The 14336-nt window shown below is 47.0% G+C and overlaps 6 protein-coding genes across 8 annotated transcripts; 4 read left to right on the forward strand and 2 right to left on the reverse strand.

The window, feature by feature from the left end:
- Window positions 1-9: 9 nt before the first annotated feature.
- Window positions 10-2747, forward strand: LOC136188871 (uncharacterized). The gene is made up of 5 exons (XM_065976671.1): window positions 10-108; window positions 649-1850; window positions 1906-2151; window positions 2209-2278; window positions 2333-2747. Exons 2-5 carry the CDS (start codon window positions 656-658, stop codon window positions 2349-2351), a joined length of 1530 nt encoding a protein of 509 aa, XP_065832743.1. The 5' UTR covers window positions 10-108; window positions 649-655; the 3' UTR covers window positions 2352-2747.
- LOC136188888 (uncharacterized) lies at window positions 2506-3337 on the reverse strand. The gene is made up of 4 exons (XM_065976691.1): window positions 3037-3337; window positions 2911-2981; window positions 2773-2862; window positions 2506-2720 (listed from the first exon to the last, which is right to left on the reverse strand). Exons 1-4 carry the CDS (start codon window positions 3312-3314, stop codon window positions 2623-2625), a joined length of 537 nt encoding a protein of 178 aa, XP_065832763.1. The 5' UTR covers window positions 3315-3337; the 3' UTR covers window positions 2506-2622.
- Window positions 3338-3381: 44 nt separating this feature from the next.
- On the forward strand, window positions 3382-5390 carry LOC136189698 (MORN repeat-containing protein 1-like). The gene is made up of 8 exons (XM_065977727.1): window positions 3382-3490; window positions 3553-3624; window positions 3671-3884; window positions 3932-4109; window positions 4161-4257; window positions 4306-4422; window positions 4471-4540; window positions 4591-5390. The coding sequence occupies exons 1-8, from the start codon at window positions 3391-3393 to the stop codon at window positions 5288-5290; spliced, it is 1548 nt and encodes a 515-aa protein (XP_065833799.1). The 5' UTR covers window positions 3382-3390; the 3' UTR covers window positions 5291-5390.
- Window positions 5391-6302: 912 nt separating this feature from the next.
- On the forward strand, window positions 6303-10819 carry LOC136188865 (PDZ domain-containing protein 8-like). The gene is made up of 26 exons (XM_065976660.1): window positions 6303-6372; window positions 6444-6600; window positions 6659-6780; window positions 6833-6914; window positions 6976-7080; window positions 7133-7164; window positions 7227-7371; window positions 7436-7516; window positions 7575-7624; window positions 7681-7714; window positions 7766-7780; window positions 7835-7955; window positions 8009-8124; window positions 8180-8272; window positions 8333-8409; window positions 8467-8713; window positions 8769-8882; window positions 8933-9036; window positions 9106-9299; window positions 9352-9397; window positions 9449-9530; window positions 9580-9674; window positions 9723-9804; window positions 9861-9935; window positions 9986-10048; window positions 10103-10819. The coding sequence occupies exons 1-26, from the start codon at window positions 6326-6328 to the stop codon at window positions 10370-10372; spliced, it is 2649 nt and encodes an 882-aa protein (XP_065832732.1). The 5' UTR covers window positions 6303-6325; the 3' UTR covers window positions 10373-10819.
- Window positions 10820-11301: 482 nt separating this feature from the next.
- Window positions 11302-13498, forward strand: LOC136188876 (uncharacterized). 3 transcript variants are annotated; one of them, XM_065976676.1, is made up of 7 exons: window positions 11302-11870; window positions 11947-12108; window positions 12182-12311; window positions 12363-12570; window positions 12647-12989; window positions 13064-13186; window positions 13246-13498. In XM_065976676.1, exons 1-7 carry the CDS (start codon window positions 11771-11773, stop codon window positions 13260-13262), a joined length of 1083 nt encoding a protein of 360 aa, XP_065832748.1. In that variant the 5' UTR covers window positions 11302-11770; the 3' UTR covers window positions 13263-13498. The 3 variants fall into 3 exon arrangements, with proteins under 3 accessions (XP_065832748.1, XP_065832749.1, XP_065832747.1); XM_065976677.1 differs by having other exon boundaries at window positions 13064-13120; window positions 13184-13498; XM_065976675.1 differs by having other exon boundaries at window positions 11303-11870; window positions 13064-13498.
- LOC136188877 (isoaspartyl peptidase/L-asparaginase-like) lies at window positions 12647-14335 on the reverse strand. Its single transcript, XM_065976678.1, has one exon. The coding sequence runs from the start codon at window positions 14324-14326 to the stop codon at window positions 13382-13384; it is 945 nt and encodes a 314-aa protein (XP_065832750.1). The 5' UTR covers window positions 14327-14335; the 3' UTR covers window positions 12647-13381.
- Window position 14336: the final 1 nt, after the last annotated feature.

The following is a 14336-nucleotide window of genomic DNA, read 5'->3' on the forward strand; positions in this document are numbered from 1 at the left end:
CATGCGCATCACGGCAACAGTCCGATCAAACCGCTCCATTCGCGATCGATCGATCGATCGACGGTCTTCTTCTGTCCTGGTGACGACTTTTTGCTTTCCGTGAAGCAGGTGAGAAAGTCCATGAGAGAGCCGAAGCGCGTTTTTGACATATTGTAGCCTTTCGACAGTTTCCAGTTACGATACCCTGGCATCTCATGATCTGTAGCTTGAGTTTGATCCATACGCTTGCGGCTTGCGTATTTTTTGTCCTCGGTAGCACCATAGCAGTTAAAATGCGCGATCGACGATTCCCCGCGCGGGCCCCCACCAAGCATTCGCGCAATTCGTAGTAAGCCAACGTCGGTAAGCTGCTCTAAGTGTCAGGAAACGAACGGTCATAGCTCAGACTGAGTGCATAAGTCAGCTGCTGAGAATTCGTTTTCCTGACATTTAGAACTTTCCGTTGGCTTATTTCGACTTGCATGAATATTTGTTGGGGCCCGCGGCGAGAATCTTGTATTTCCGAACAGAGTCACGTGCGCTATGCGAGGTCCACACCCACCACAAAACCGACTATTAATTCTAATCTAAGCCATTAGAGAAGTAGCTTAGATGCTACATCCCACCGTTGCAGTTAAACTACTCTCTAAGGTTAACCTTTAATTTTAGATTTGAAATGGCTTCTAAATTCGTGAAGGAAACGCACGCCGCACCTCTTCATTGTGAGCCCACTTGTAAACTGTCGCACAGAAGCGCTTTTCAGTCGACGTTGCAACTGACACAACACACTCTTCAGTTTGAATTTTTGGGGCAATCGGAGTGGCGTGAATGCCTGACTGCCCTTGTCGGTCATCCATACCCTTTGGAGAGACTTTTCGACGATAAAGAAAAGAACGCAGCAACACGTGACTCTGAGCTTGCAGTTGTTACGTGGCTACAGAAGCGTTTTCCCAAAGCGGACGTTAGACACACAGGAAACAAAGTGGATGGGGTTCTGAAGACTGTTCCAGCTCTTTTGGCATCAGAATCGAAAAAGCCCGATGTCTCCATAGTCCATGAATTATCCGAAAAATTTGAAGTGCCTGTTTTGCTGATTGAGGTGCATTCAAAAAGCAACGAATCAGCTAAGGAGTCGTACGCGAGCACGATCAACAAGGCCATGCTCATCCTCTTTGATCAAATGCGTTGGCTTCGAAACGCAGATTCGACAATAACGGAATGGTCGGCTTTCGTCTTTCCGGCATTGCAGACGGACGCTTGCGTCACCCGCGTCGATATAGAGTGGTTTGAAGATAGCATCATTTTTGATGGAACGTATCATCTGCTGTCTTTCAATGTCTGCGAAATAGCAGAGTCAATTGGATCAACGTATCAAAGGCAGCTTGAGCAAGTGCTTTCTCTTTCATTCAAAATACAAACCACACCGCCGAGAGTTGATTATGCTATTCCACTCAAGCAGGAAACGATTGCTTTACAATTTGGAGAAGGCTCTATTCAGATGCCGTCAGCAAATGCTATTGTCATTTGCAGCTACAAGGAAAAATCTGTCTACAAGTTCATCTTTAGTCCCGTTGTGCGAGATCATCTATCAGATGTGAGATTTCGTTTATCGAGCAACACCAATTACTTGTCTCCGCGTCAAAAACGATTTCTCCTTCCTGAGCCGACAGAAGTGCTTTGCCTTGACCAGCGCTTTTTCAAGTATCCATTATTGAAGCTGCCTTTGGGAAAGCGCGACGTGACGCGCTGTCTTGCTGACTATTTCGAGAGCGTTTCATTGGCCTTGCAACAGCTTCATGAATGCGGAATGGCTCACTTGGATGTCCGATTGGAAAACATTTGCTTCGACTGCTCTGACGAATCTGGTTTCTGTAAGTCTAGTCTCTAGAGAGGTTTATCTACCGAACGCTTAAACGGTACATTTAGTTGCTGTTCTTATTGATTTGGATCGTGCCAAGGAGCTGAAGAGTCGTAACACCGTATCTCGGTTGTTCTATGACGGCAGTGTGATGTATTCAGCGCCGCGTGAAGATTGGTCTCTTGACAAATTGGACTGGAGGCAGTTGGGCATTGCCTACTACTATTGCAACTGCCCGAAGCCTGTCAGTAACTACCACGAAATGAAAGTTGGTGAACATTATACTGATGGCTATCTTGAGTCCCTTCTTGAAGGTGAGTAAGTGTTGTTATCAATGGCACCGTTGTTTATGCTTTCTCTTTACATCAAAGGCAATCCTTCGGACGTGTCACTCATTCCAGTCGAGAAGAAGGGATCACAGACTCTCAACGACGTACTTGGGTAGATACAACATTGTTAATTCATCACTCCGCCGCGCTTACGCCTGCTTCTTAGGTCACTTGAGACGAAATAAACCTGTTATTAATTAATAATAGCTGCATGTTCTATGTTGTATATGTGTCTCGTTGTGTTTTTTTGTTGGTTGTAGGAACGAAGAGTGAAGAGGGTAAACAGTCTACCGGGAATCTGGAACGCCAGAGGCTTGTCCTCTGCATGCACCATAGATGGCAGAGGTAGAATGTCTATCTACGTTTTCCCAAAGCGAACGTTACGTTAGACACGCAAAGAGGATCACAAACGAAAAATTTGCAGAGTGATGTAGAGTTTGTCAGAAGTTGGATTTTTCAACTTTTGCTAGTGATTGCAATCACATTTGTTGTACTGAAAATTTCGATCCAATAGCCATCCGGGTCTTGGATGAACGCAATTCCTTTCATTTTTCCTTTTTTGATATCAAAAGTTGAGGCGTTTTTTTCGAAAATGTCTGGACTTACCATCATTTGGCTTTTTCACAAATTTGACGCCCAGTTTTTCAAAACGCTCGCAAGCCACGTCTACGTCCGGGACCAAGAGTCCAATGTGCCCTTTTAGAAAAAGAGTTAAAAATTTAATTAATAATTAATCAGACTTACCAAATCCTTTTGGGTCACTATTTCCGTTATGATAACCCTTAAATTCGGGATCAGATTCCGTTCCCCAGTTGCTAAAATTATTAATTAATAAAAACCCCCAAATTTTGATTAGTAGAATTTCTCTACTGTGTCAATTCAATCGTTGCTTTTCTAGTGAAACACCAACGAGTTCTTTCCGTTTCGTCCTTAGGAATGTCGTCGGCTTTTTCGTATCCCATAAAGTAGAGAGAAAATTTCATGTCTGGAAAATCCAATTTCTTCAACAGTCTCATGCCCAGAATGCGCGAGTAGAAGTCGAGAGACACTTTGGGATCCCGAATGCGATACATGGTCTGTTGCATGATGAAATCGCTCGTGCTCGCGTCGACGTCGAGACAGAGTCCAGGGATATCTTCGGAGGCCATTGTATTTGCAAGAGAGAACAAAAGCTACAGTAGTGCGCTATCGTAACGTGGGCGTTCTGCATAGCAACGCGACGAAATGGACGGCGTGGAACGCTATCTCAAGAATCAGCAACAGCGTGCAGCGCTAATTGGAAAGAATCAGTACGTCGGCGAGAAAAGAAACGGTGTTCGCGACGGTAAGAGGACAAAGAGCCTTAGAAACTCGAATAAACACGTGGCTTCTGTCTTTCGCACGAAGGTTACGGCGTCTACGTGTACGCAAACACGTTCTTCAGGTACGAAGGCGAATGGAAAGGCGGCAAGAAACACGGTGAGGCGTTTTCGCGCGCGATAGGAGTAGATCGATCCTAGTTTAGGGCATGGAAAATTGGTTATGGGCGACGGGAGCTACTACGAGGGCAATTTCCGGGAAGGGGAGATTGTGGGGCACGGCTTTCGTTTTTGGGCGGCGACGGGGAATCAATACGAGGGGCAGTTCGACGAGGGCGAGATGACGGGGCAGGGAGTGATGAAATACGGAGACGGGAGTCTCTACGAGGGAAATTGGCTCGAAAATAAATACGAAGGAAAGTCGACATTTAAAAAAAAAAATTTAAATTAATTTTTTTTCTAGGAAGCGGAATTCTTACTGATGCGTCGTCCGGTTGCGTCTACGAGGGGAGTTTTCATCGGCATCGTCGACATGGTTACGGACGACAGGTGGATCAAAATGGAGACGAATATTGCGGGGATTGGATTGAGGGAAAGCGGCAAGGACAAGGAACGTTTAAAGGAATCGACGGAACAATCTACGAGGTGTGTAGGTATTCCGAGAGTCTCTATGGTCGCTACACGTTTTTTTCTTAGGGTCAATGGAGGCAAGGTCTCATGCACGGTGCTGGTAGATTGACTCACAATTCCGGTATGATTTGCGACTGTTTGTGGACGAATGGACGTCCCTCCGGTAATCAATAAATTCATATATATCTTAAACTTTATTTTCGTGGTTCAGACGAAGCGACGAAGATTGTTATACGAGGTGAACAGCAGCTAGAAATAACGAGAAATAATCCCGGTATGACCCTGGAGATTCTCTGCACGGATGAAGACGGAAACGTCATGGAAGGAGGTACAGTATTACTCTTGGAAGGAATCATGACTTCTTTTTCTATCATAGAATCGGGCCGTCGTCTCAAAATATCCGCCGGATACGCATGCGACGAAACGACGGACGAAAAAACGCCATTGTAAAAAAATCCCTTGTTTTATTGATTGGATAAACGTTTTTGTTTCTTAGTGGATTTTGCGTGAAACCCTGCGATATTATGATCTCGGTTGCGGATTTTACACCCAATCGCTTAATCAAACCGGCAACTCCAAGTTTCGACGCCACGGAGTCTCATTTAACCGTTCTGTCGCCGTCACTTCAAACGCACTCGACTCCCAGTCTCGCGCAGTCAATTGACGTCACTCGCGGCGGCGACGACGTCTTCCTGCAACCCGTTCCTATTTTATCGACCGTCAAAGGCGAGGCGACGGCGAGCGGACTCGTCTTTCCACCGCCGCCGCCCGCTCCGCCGTCGCCGCTGATCGTTGAAACGTCGTCTGACGTTTCGATGAAGGATTCGTCGAAGCAGAGTCTGTCTCGATCTTCGACTCCAGCTGGAAGTAAGCTAAGTGTGCATAAGGGAACGGGGAGTAAAACGCAGCTGAAAAAGACGACTACAACGAGTCAGTCGAGTTTGAGAAAGATGACTGAGAAAGCGGCAAAGGAGAAAGCTGATTTGAAATCCGTTGATGACGATGCCGGTGCTCAATATTGTAAGACTGGAAAATATGTTATTATTGTATCTGACGTCACTGAGCCGCCGTTTTTGAATGAGAGACTGGAGCCAGCGTATCTTCTTGTCAAGGTCACTAAGGAGAAGAAATCGAGAAAGTTGGGACATAAACCGGGATCGAGATTGGGGGCCGGAAGTCGAGCGTCGGTTTTTTGATTAGAAAAATGAAAAATGAAATCACAGCTGGTAATTTTTTTGAATAACTTTATTGAGACTATTCTACGCGTGCATTCACAAATTAAAAGCAAAATTCCTATGTCTTTGTTCACAGGGTTATTTCTTCTTTGAGCCAAACACCTTTAGATAAAGAGAAGTTAGTATTCTGTCAATTAATCCCGTATACGTACCTTTTTGTTGCGTCCGTATTCGCGTTACCCAGGCTACACCGCGGGGAGGTTCGGACGCGTCGTAGCCCAGGAAGTCTTCGCAAAGCGATGACCCCCTTCCAAAAAGTGTCGGGCGAGTTGCGGGTCCTCGGCCACTCCGATCAGTACCGCCTGGACGAGAGTCGGCCCCTAAAACCGAGTCCCCCGGCTCGTTGGTACCAAAGCCTTCGGTATGTCTTCCTGAGAAGAACCGGGCCTTGCGGAAGTGGAGAACGGCCGACCTTGTAGAGTCGACAGGGAAGGCAGTGCAATGCCCCAAGCCGAAGTCTCCTGGGCCAGGTCATCCTCCGTCTAATCGTGCCAATGGTGAGATAAGTGCCGGCAACCAGACCGCTTGCGACACCCCCTCCAAGTCGTGCGGGCCGTACTTGTTTGGCAACAATAAGACATCGGCGACCTTTCCGCCCAGTGCGTAAACCGAGGCCGAAGCCCCCCATCGCCCTGCCTACGGGCTCCGGCACGGATTATCCGTGGGCCACGCTGAAACAACAACCCAGAACTTGCCTTTTGTCTTCCCCCTGCCGGTCCGATCAAGGAAGAGACGCAGCGAACCGCGTCGCATCCACCCTCAGCCGCAACTGAAGGAAGATCGGTGTGCGCTTCGCTTTTGAACCGCGTAGCTCCGCCCAGCGCGCTGATTGGTCCGTCACGGTCACGTGGGACTCACCTAGCGCTCTGATTGGTCCGAAACATAGAGGCGTGAAAAGCAAACAAGTTTGGACTTGTAGCTCTGTCGGCCGTCGAGTCAGCAGTTTATTTTTGGTGTCATATGATGCAAGACTGCACGTGCGTGACGCACGTCAAGATGGCGGAGAACGAAGGCAAGAGCGTCGAAAAATACACAACGCCGACGTAGGTAAGCCACAAGGAGCTGCCGCGAGGCTTCCTTCCATATAAACGATCGGTAAAAGAGCGTAGGTTAGCGCGCTAGGGGAAATGATCGGTTGGCTGCTCTTGGCCTTTTTCTCCGGCGTTTTCGCCGTTCTCGTCGTCGAACTCTACGTATTCGTCAAATGGTTCAAATCGATACCGTCGAAGGAACCCGTTCGTGCGGAATATACGCCCAGTTCGCTTCGCGAAGTGAGAAAAGGCGAGCGGAGACGCCATCGCAGCGTTATCGTCTCTTTCGAACGTCTAGGAGCTCGCAAACCTCTGCAATTCTGCACCGGGAACGAATCCGTCGCCCGAATCGTGCAATTTTCTCAATCTAATCTTCGCCATTCTTTATCAGGAATGGAAAGACAGCGAAGCATTGAAGGGGTAAAAGAACGCGGTCTATGCATCGCTACGATTAATATGTTGCTCGTCGAAGGTTCTTTCTGAAGAAAATGAACGCCGAAATCGCCGAACTGATGCTAACAAAAGTCGTTGGGCGAATCCTTCAACAAGTCAAGGTCTAGGGGACTATTTTACTTTTTAAATTTGCATAGGAGGAGTATTTTTTTGATTTTCTAGATTTGTGACTTTGGCTTTGGACCGTCCATTCCTATCATCAAATCAGCGACGTTGATGAATGTCACTCGACGATCGCCTGAGGGTTCAGGTGCCAAAGACATTGAGGTTATATATAAAGAGGGGACCTCACATATTGAGTCGTATCTGTTGTTTCTAGACGATTGACGTTGCTTTAGACATTGATTATGGGTTGATTAATTAAACACTATTATTATTATTATTATATAATTAGTTAATCTCTTTTTTATTAGTGGGGGTTTTCACGTTTCATTTGATGCCGATCTCGTATTTGGTCGACGAGCCTTTTTCTTTATAACCGTAAAAAAGTTGGCGGGGAAAGTTCGACTTCAATTGAGCACAAAGCCTGAGCCACATTGGTCATTTTCATTCTATGAAGTGATACACTGTTGCAATCTAATACCGTGATGTGTATTTATTTTTAATATCTTATCTTATCTAGGAGCCACAGTTGGATCTCGAAGTTGAGACGCGATCGCTTGGGCGTTCGCTGCCACAGTTTGCTACATTGATAAAAAATCAGGTTATAGAGAACTACAGTGCAATCGAAAATCAATTAATTAATTAAATTATTATTTTAGTTTAAGAAATCGGTTAGGAAGAAGCACACTTTGCCAGCGCATAAAATTAGGTAAATACACGTAGTAGAGTTTCCCCCAAAAACTGATTTTTGAAATTCCTACGTAGACACAAGCCGTTTTTTGTCCAAAGAAAACCTCAGGTTAGAGAAATTGTTTCTAAGTAATTACATGTGTAATTCTTCTTACCCTAGGATGAAACACAGCAGGTTTTAGCTACAATATAAGGGGACTTTCACTGCACTTACTATCATCTGTCACAGATCTATATACATGATTCTAAAATTGTTGCAGGCAAGCTAACAGTCGAAGTTCACGAAGCGCGACATCTTCCTCATGTTCGCAAACAGCAACAAGCTCATACTTACTGCACTCTCGAAATATGTAATGACGATTTGTAATTAGGAAATTAAACGTTGATTTTTTTGCGTGTGTAGCTGATTCGCCTCGAAGAGGTCCGTCGTTTCTGTCGAGTCGATCGCATCAGAGTCAAATACACGAAATCGAAATTGCAAAAGATAAATCGAAGCCCGTTGGAATTTTATTCAAACCCGTAAAGACAATCAACCCTGGCCTTGCATGACGAGCTTGTACACCGTGACGTATAGGCGTGGGAAGTAAGTAAGGAAGAAAGACGAGAGATTGTAGTCGTGGACGGTATTTCGAACGGATCGGCTGCGAGCTATTCCGGACTGCAGAAGGCGCGCTCAATGGATCGTCGTCTCCTTGTGTACTAAACTGATTATCTCTTATACATGTAGGGTGATACCATTTTGGCGGTGGGCGGCATTCCAAGCAACACTGTTGATCGTACAGTCAAATTGATCAAGCATTGGAAGTATTAAAGATATAGGGCACATCTAGTAGTATGAATATTCATTATTTGGGGGGTCAGGGATAGCTTTTGCTTGACAGTCCAACGTAGCGATGCTTCTCGACGCTCTTTTACTACTGTGAATGATACTGCAGGAGTGGAGGATGAAACGGACACCGGAGGGGCAGCGAAACCGCCGAGACGAGGAACGGCAGACAGTAATCCGGCGAGTAGCAACGGCAGGGCAAAATCTCTATCGGAAGACTACGTCATGGTGGCTGAATCGCAGGATATGATTAGTCAAACGAGTTCGGTGCCGGCGGGATCGGTAAGAAAATTGCTTGTGCGCGACTGCAGCTGCAGCGGCCGCGTGTCTGTCATAGGACGTTGCATGGAAAGAACAGTTTGAATTCACGATCAAAAACGACGCCGAATTTCTAAACATTTGCGTGTGGAATCACTTTGAAAATTTGGAAGGCGACCAGCTGATTGGTCACGTGAGAAACGATAGTTTTTTTGCTACATGTGTGTATGATGTTTTCTATAGGTCAGCATTCCTTTGATGGACGTCGCTCTCCAATGCATGATGATCTCGTCTGGGAAACATTCCCAGCACTTTGTCCTTGTTCCAGCTCTGCCTGTCTCAGTCAAGTAAGTCTTTGTTTGATGATGATGATGATGAAGAGAGCATCTCTTATCATTATCGTCGTTTTGCTACAGTCGTGCGGCTGCGAAGAAAGCTACGGTTGGCTTGGTAACGCACGAGGAGTTTTCTGCGCAAGCTCGTCAACGTGACGATCAAGTGCACGCCGGCGTTATTTTTCTTCACTTTCAGCACACAATTGCGTCGTGTGTGAAGACGGGAAAGACCGTAAACGAAGACGAGCGTCCAGACGGCAAAAACAAAGACGAAGGCAAGAGAAAGAAAAATCGATTACTATTCAAAAGATATAATAATAATAATAGAGCTCGTTTCAACGCGACACATTCATCCTCTCGCCGACACGCTAAAGTCAGATAAATAAAAACATAAATTAATTATAACGTCGCCTCTCCCTTTTAGACCTGAAATTCAAAATCTACAACACAATTTTGTTCAAACGACATTTTCCTACTCGGTCCAGTGCAATTTCTGCAAGAAAAAGGTTCAATCCGCCGCTCCAATGAACAATTTTCTTTTAATTTTTGCACTAGGTGTGGAGAAAAGAGGGTTTTCAGTGTCGCGCTTGCTCGATGGTAAGCCACAAAAAATGTCTTTTAGCCTGCCAAAGAGAGTCGGCCTGTCCATAGTAAGCAATTGAAATCTCTATGCATTATCCCCTTTATTTTTTTCGTAGTCGTTCTCGCAGCGCTTCTGTGGGAGCCAAAGACGAGGATATGAAGCCGGAAGAAGCCTCGTGCGATTTGTCCAACATAACGGTAAGAGAAAAACGCGGAAGTAAAGCGGAGAGAGAGAGAGAGGAGAATCGCGTTAGCTACTCGAATCGTCGTCTCATACGCTAAGTCCTCGAGACGAAGCGACGTCAATGGCTGCGGAAGCAGCGAAACAGGTCCGTTATTGTCGACTCTAGTACGAATACGATTGTTTTTTTCCTTCTAGGCGGGGAAAGAGCTCTATAGCGAGATTCCCGTTCGAGAAAGAACAGATATCTTTAAGGCGAAGGTATGTATGCTTTAGAAAAGTATACGTATGTATAACGAGTATTGGTTAATTTAGCTTGGTGAGCTTCAAGATGCGTTGGATAGGGAGGCGCTTCGCAAAAACGAACTTCTACGAAGGGAGAAACATTGCACGGATGAGAATATGAAAGTCGCTCTACTTGCGCAGATGGCAAAGCTCGACGATCGAACGGAAGCTCTTGCTCTACTCATGATGCAATTTGCCACTGGTTTGGCTCATTGTGAAGAGGAGGAGGAGGAGGAGGAGGAGAAAGAGAAGGAGGTGGCGGGCGAGGAAGAGGGACTAGCGCTAAATAACGATTGGTGACGAATGTCTCTAAAACGTTTTATCAATTGGGTGGTGTTAGATTTATTTTTGAGTTTCGTCACTTGTCGCCTGAGAACGGCGTCATTTGTTGTCTCGCCCTCCCGTAGGAACGAACGAATGAATGAACGATGGCCGAAGGGGTAGCGGAAGCCGAAAAAGAACGACTTTACATGAGAAAATCGACGAGGGCCGACGCTCTCGTATCAGCCAATAAGAAAGAGAGGAATCTTCTTGAGAAGAAAATGGGAACGATCGATAAACAAGCGAAACGCGAAGCGGCGATCGCGAGCAGTCGAAGTGCTGCAGCGATGCATCATCGTTCGTCGAGTTCGCTTGCTCGTTTGGGCGATAAAAGTACGAATTCGACGACATTGGCTACTAGAAGTGGTCATAGACAAGCTGCGTCTTGGATTCACAAGTGGAATGCTTTGCAGGTGGCGCCTGCGCCTGTTAGTCGATTTCGAGAAGGAGACTCTGCAGGCGCCGTCGCCAAATTTTCTGAGCGTCGTTCGACGCAATCGAATCCAGTGACGTCGTGGAGTAGAGAGCTACGTCACAATGGGATCAGTAGACCCGGATCGTCGTCTCACGATTTCTGGACTTTTGGCCCGCACTTGCGCACTCGCGGGGCATACAGACCGAACTTTGTCCAGCTACTACTACTGCTACTACTAATGAGGCAGCGAAATCACTCACAGAACGACCGACAAGCGATCGACGCTTTCTATCACTCATGGAGCTTCTTTCGTCGAAATACGATTAGAAATAATTATTAATTAAAACATCAGAGCATGCGCAGTTTGCCTTCCCCGCGGCGACAGAACTCGTCGGCGTCAAAGAGACACAATCAGTCCGCCGATAACGCGCGTTCTCTTCAAACTTGTGCGAACGGCACGGCGCATTCATTTGCATTGACGGCGCGATCCCACGTCGGCGGACGTTCTCGACGAATCCGTGGGGAATTGCTGCGGGTCCCAGTCCGGCCACCGCTCTCTCTATGTCTCTCCGCGAGAGAAATAGACGAAATAAAAAAAAAAAAACGATGAAGTCGCAACAAAAGATAAGTAGACGAGAGACGGTGGGCAAGTGTGTGCACACTCGAAACGCAAATTCGACGTCATCGCGTCGAACGAACGAAGAAGAAGGAACGTAGAAGGAACGATGGGGAACGAATAACGTAGGCGCGTTCGTTCTCTCGTCTTCATCGCCTTATATCTCCCCGGCCGATCGACGCTCCTATTGTGCTATTGTGAAGCGGAAATGGATTCGCTGAGAAGCCGGATGTGAGAGGGACTGGAGGCGAGCCCTTAGCATCGTCATAAGCGTGAACTAGACGTCGAACTTTCATTATCACAATCGGTTGACTTAACCTCGTGTGGTGGGGGGGAACCAGCGTGGATGACAATAGACACTAGCGTGGCGCAGAGCGCTCTCTGCCTACTCGTATGGATATCTATCTGCTTTATTCAGTTTACTGCCACTTTTCAAGTTCCCATAGGTAGAGAGACCTTTAGTTCTTGTGTAGAGCTCTCCCCCTTCTCTCTCTCTCTCTCTCTCTATCTATATATACATAGACTTGCGTTTGTCTTTGACTCTCTGTGAGAAAGCCAAGTCTGGCAAGACGGACGCTCGAGCGAAACCCTGTCCTATCGATGGCGTCAACTTTGTCACGTTTAACGTCGATTATACGAAGAAATGGCGAGATGGACGACCGCTTCTCGTCGTTTTCCGGCAATGTAAGGCGACTGTCTGGGGTGGCGTGTCGCCGCAGTGAAAACCAATACTACCGTTTGGTCTCCTCTCGTTCAGATAAACCGGATTTCGTCAAGTCGAGCAACTGTTCCTACCATATTGCACTAGACGAATGCTTTCTTCAAAATACCAATCGAGCGCGGTTTCTCGGAGCACCCGACTATCGATCCTACTTGATACAACGAGGGTATATATATGTATATAGATTCATTATACGATCGATAGGTATTATTTCTAGATGTCCCGTGTCGAATTCTCTTCGCTTTTTGCCCAACAAAACGTCTCTAACGACTTGCTTAGATAGTGACGTCAGTTTGGCCGTTCGCATTTCGTTGAGTGAAACTTTAGCAGGACCTGCTGTCGTGCCGCCGGTTGGCTATAACTTTCATTTGGAGTGTAAAGCCGTTTTGTGCTCTCCTCATCAAGCGACGGCTACATTACCTAGAGTATATATATATATATATAAGGAGCTAGGGATCCCGTTCTATATATGTATCTATTTATCTTTTTTTTGTACTGTAGTGTCCTTCTTATAACTTCAGAAGGAAAACGTGCAAAGACATCAAATACGGCAGGTCTCAAAATCGAGAAGAACAAACTTTAAAATCGGAGAGATTCTACTTTTCTAAAAAGAGGCGTCCAATTCCGACTCCGCCGCCGCCGACAACTCCGACGACAACTCCGCCGACAACTCCGCCGACAACTCCGACGACAACTCCGACGACAACGCATAACGTATCAACAACTAATACTTCGTCAATTCCACCCTCCACTCCTTCAGTCTTGTCTTCGAATTGTTCTCGAAGCACAAGTGAAGAAACGACTTCATCAACGCCGTCCCAATCGGATAAACGACGAAAAACAGGTAGGTAGTCTACTCGTTCTCTACTAACACTATGCTCTTTCGTAATCGATTGATATTTCCTCGTCGCACTCAAGGTTCGATCGTCGTGACGGTGGGCGTGACGAGCGGCAGCTCGACTTTACTAATAGCCGGTACGGCGGTTGTTATCTACCTCATTGTCAGACGCCACAGGAATATCGTATCTTCTTACTCAGGCAGTAAGAATGAACGCGAAAAGAAAAGCGATTCCAACACAAACAAGGAAAAATAAATGTAGAGAGAGAGAGAGAGTGAGAGTGAGAGAGAGAGAGAGAGAAAGAGAAGTCGTTGGCGAGCGAAAAAAGAAAAACGTTTCCCCCCTTTTTACTTAGTAAGTCAGAGACTTCTCACAGATCCGTCGTCGCGAGCGCGACTCACTTGCTACTATGGCAATTCGTGCCACTTTTTAGCCCCTCTCGCGCATTACAGTAAGCCCACGCCATATCGTCTGTCGAACAGTTGAATCCGATTCTAGCGTCTTTCGAAATGATTATGATGCCGCCTCGACCGCGAACGCGCGACAGCATTCCGTCCAACGCGTCTTTCGCCGCTTCGTCGGGCGATCGGCCCGCTTCGACGAACCACAGCGCTTGTCGCGCCAACGTCACTTTCGCAATCGATTCTCCGTGACCCGTCGTCGAGGCGGCGCCTATCGAATTGTCGGCGTAGACGCCGCATCCGACGATGGGAACGTCGCCTACGCGACCGGGAAGTTTTCCCGTGATTCCGCCCGTCGATGTGCCGGCCGCTAAATTACCGGAACTATCCAGAGCGACGGCACCGACTGTGTCGTGACCGCCGCCGTCAATTTGCACGTTGAAATCGGCTTTGACGGCTTTTCGAAATTGGCGGAATTTTTCCAGTTCGCTTTTTCGTTGTTCGGTTATGAGTGTTTCCTTGGAAACTGTCGGTATTCCTGTTTGTTCAGCGGCGGCGAATTGATTCGCCCCCTCGCCGACCAAGAGCACGTGATCGGTTTTTTCCATGACTTTTCGCGCTAATGTTACGGGGTTCTCGACGGAGTTTACGCACGCGACCGCGCCCACGTCGAGATTCGAACCATTCATGATGATTGCGTCCATTTCGACGCGACCGTCCGATGTCAAGCACGATCCGATGCCTGCATTGCATACGGGATTCGATTCCATGCTGCGAATTGCCGCTTCGACGGCGTCCAACGCCGTTCCGCCGCTTTTCTCTAGAACAGCCCATCCTGCACGTGCCGCGTCTTCGACGCTCGCTCTCCACGCTGATAGAGAGTAGCTGTGACGACTAACTGCACCGCCGTGAACGATAATCGCCGGCTGAGACCGAGACATTGGCAGGCAC

Source organism: Oscarella lobularis, chromosome 7, assembly GCF_947507565.1.
Source record: "Oscarella lobularis chromosome 7, ooOscLobu1.1, whole genome shotgun sequence".
NCBI classification, from domain to species: domain Eukaryota; kingdom Metazoa; phylum Porifera; class Homoscleromorpha; order Homosclerophorida; family Oscarellidae; genus Oscarella; species Oscarella lobularis.

What these genes read in the sequence shown, in the direction of transcription:
- LOC136188871 (XM_065976671.1), top strand. Translation starts at nt 656, where the DNA reads ATGGCTTCTAAATTCGTGAAGGAAACGCACGCCGCACCTCTTCATTGT. An exon ending in CTCTGACGAATCTGGTTTCT is followed by an intron (nt 1,851 to 1,905) that starts GTAAGTCTAGTC and finishes CGGTACATTTAG; the next exon opens with TTGCTGTTCTTATTGATTTG. An exon ending in TCTTGAGTCCCTTCTTGAAG is followed by an intron (nt 2,152 to 2,208) that starts GTGAGTAAGTGT and finishes TTTACATCAAAG; the next exon opens with GCAATCCTTCGGACGTGTCA.
- LOC136188888 (XM_065976691.1), bottom strand. Translation starts at nt 3,314, where the DNA reads ATGGCCTCCGAAGATATCCCTGGACTCTGTCTCGACGTCGACGCGAGC. An exon ending in GCAACGATTGAATTGACACA is followed by an intron (nt 2,982 to 3,036) that starts GTAGAGAAATTC and finishes TAATAATTTTAG; the next exon opens with CAACTGGGGAACGGAATCTG. An exon ending in TAGTGACCCAAAAGGATTTG is followed by an intron (nt 2,863 to 2,910) that starts GTAAGTCTGATT and finishes TTTTTCTAAAAG; the next exon opens with GGCACATTGGACTCTTGGTC.
- LOC136189698 (XM_065977727.1), top strand. Translation starts at nt 3,391, where the DNA reads ATGGACGGCGTGGAACGCTATCTCAAGAATCAGCAACAGCGTGCAGCG. An exon ending in AAGAAACGGTGTTCGCGACG is followed by an intron (nt 3,491 to 3,552) that starts GTAAGAGGACAA and finishes TTTCGCACGAAG; the next exon opens with GTTACGGCGTCTACGTGTAC. An exon ending in GAAAATAAATACGAAGGAAA is followed by an intron (nt 3,885 to 3,931) that starts GTCGACATTTAA and finishes TTTTCTAGGAAG; the next exon opens with CGGAATTCTTACTGATGCGT.
- LOC136188865 (XM_065976660.1), top strand. Translation starts at nt 6,326, where the DNA reads ATGGCGGAGAACGAAGGCAAGAGCGTCGAAAAATACACAACGCCGAC. An exon ending in GCTTTAGACATTGATTATGG is followed by an intron (nt 7,165 to 7,226) that starts GTTGATTAATTA and finishes CTTTTTTATTAG; the next exon opens with TGGGGGTTTTCACGTTTCAT. An exon ending in CTACATTGATAAAAAATCAG is followed by an intron (nt 7,517 to 7,574) that starts GTTATAGAGAAC and finishes TTATTATTTTAG; the next exon opens with TTTAAGAAATCGGTTAGGAA.
- LOC136188876 (XM_065976675.1), top strand. Translation starts at nt 11,771, where the DNA reads ATGACAATAGACACTAGCGTGGCGCAGAGCGCTCTCTGCCTACTCGTA. An exon ending in TCCTACTTGATACAACGAGG is followed by an intron (nt 12,312 to 12,362) that starts GTATATATATGT and finishes TATTATTTCTAG; the next exon opens with ATGTCCCGTGTCGAATTCTC. An exon ending in GGATAAACGACGAAAAACAG is followed by an intron (nt 12,990 to 13,063) that starts GTAGGTAGTCTA and finishes GTCGCACTCAAG; the next exon opens with GTTCGATCGTCGTGACGGTG.
- LOC136188877 (XM_065976678.1), bottom strand. Translation starts at nt 14,326, where the DNA reads ATGTCTCGGTCTCAGCCGGCGATTATCGTTCACGGCGGTGCAGTTAGT.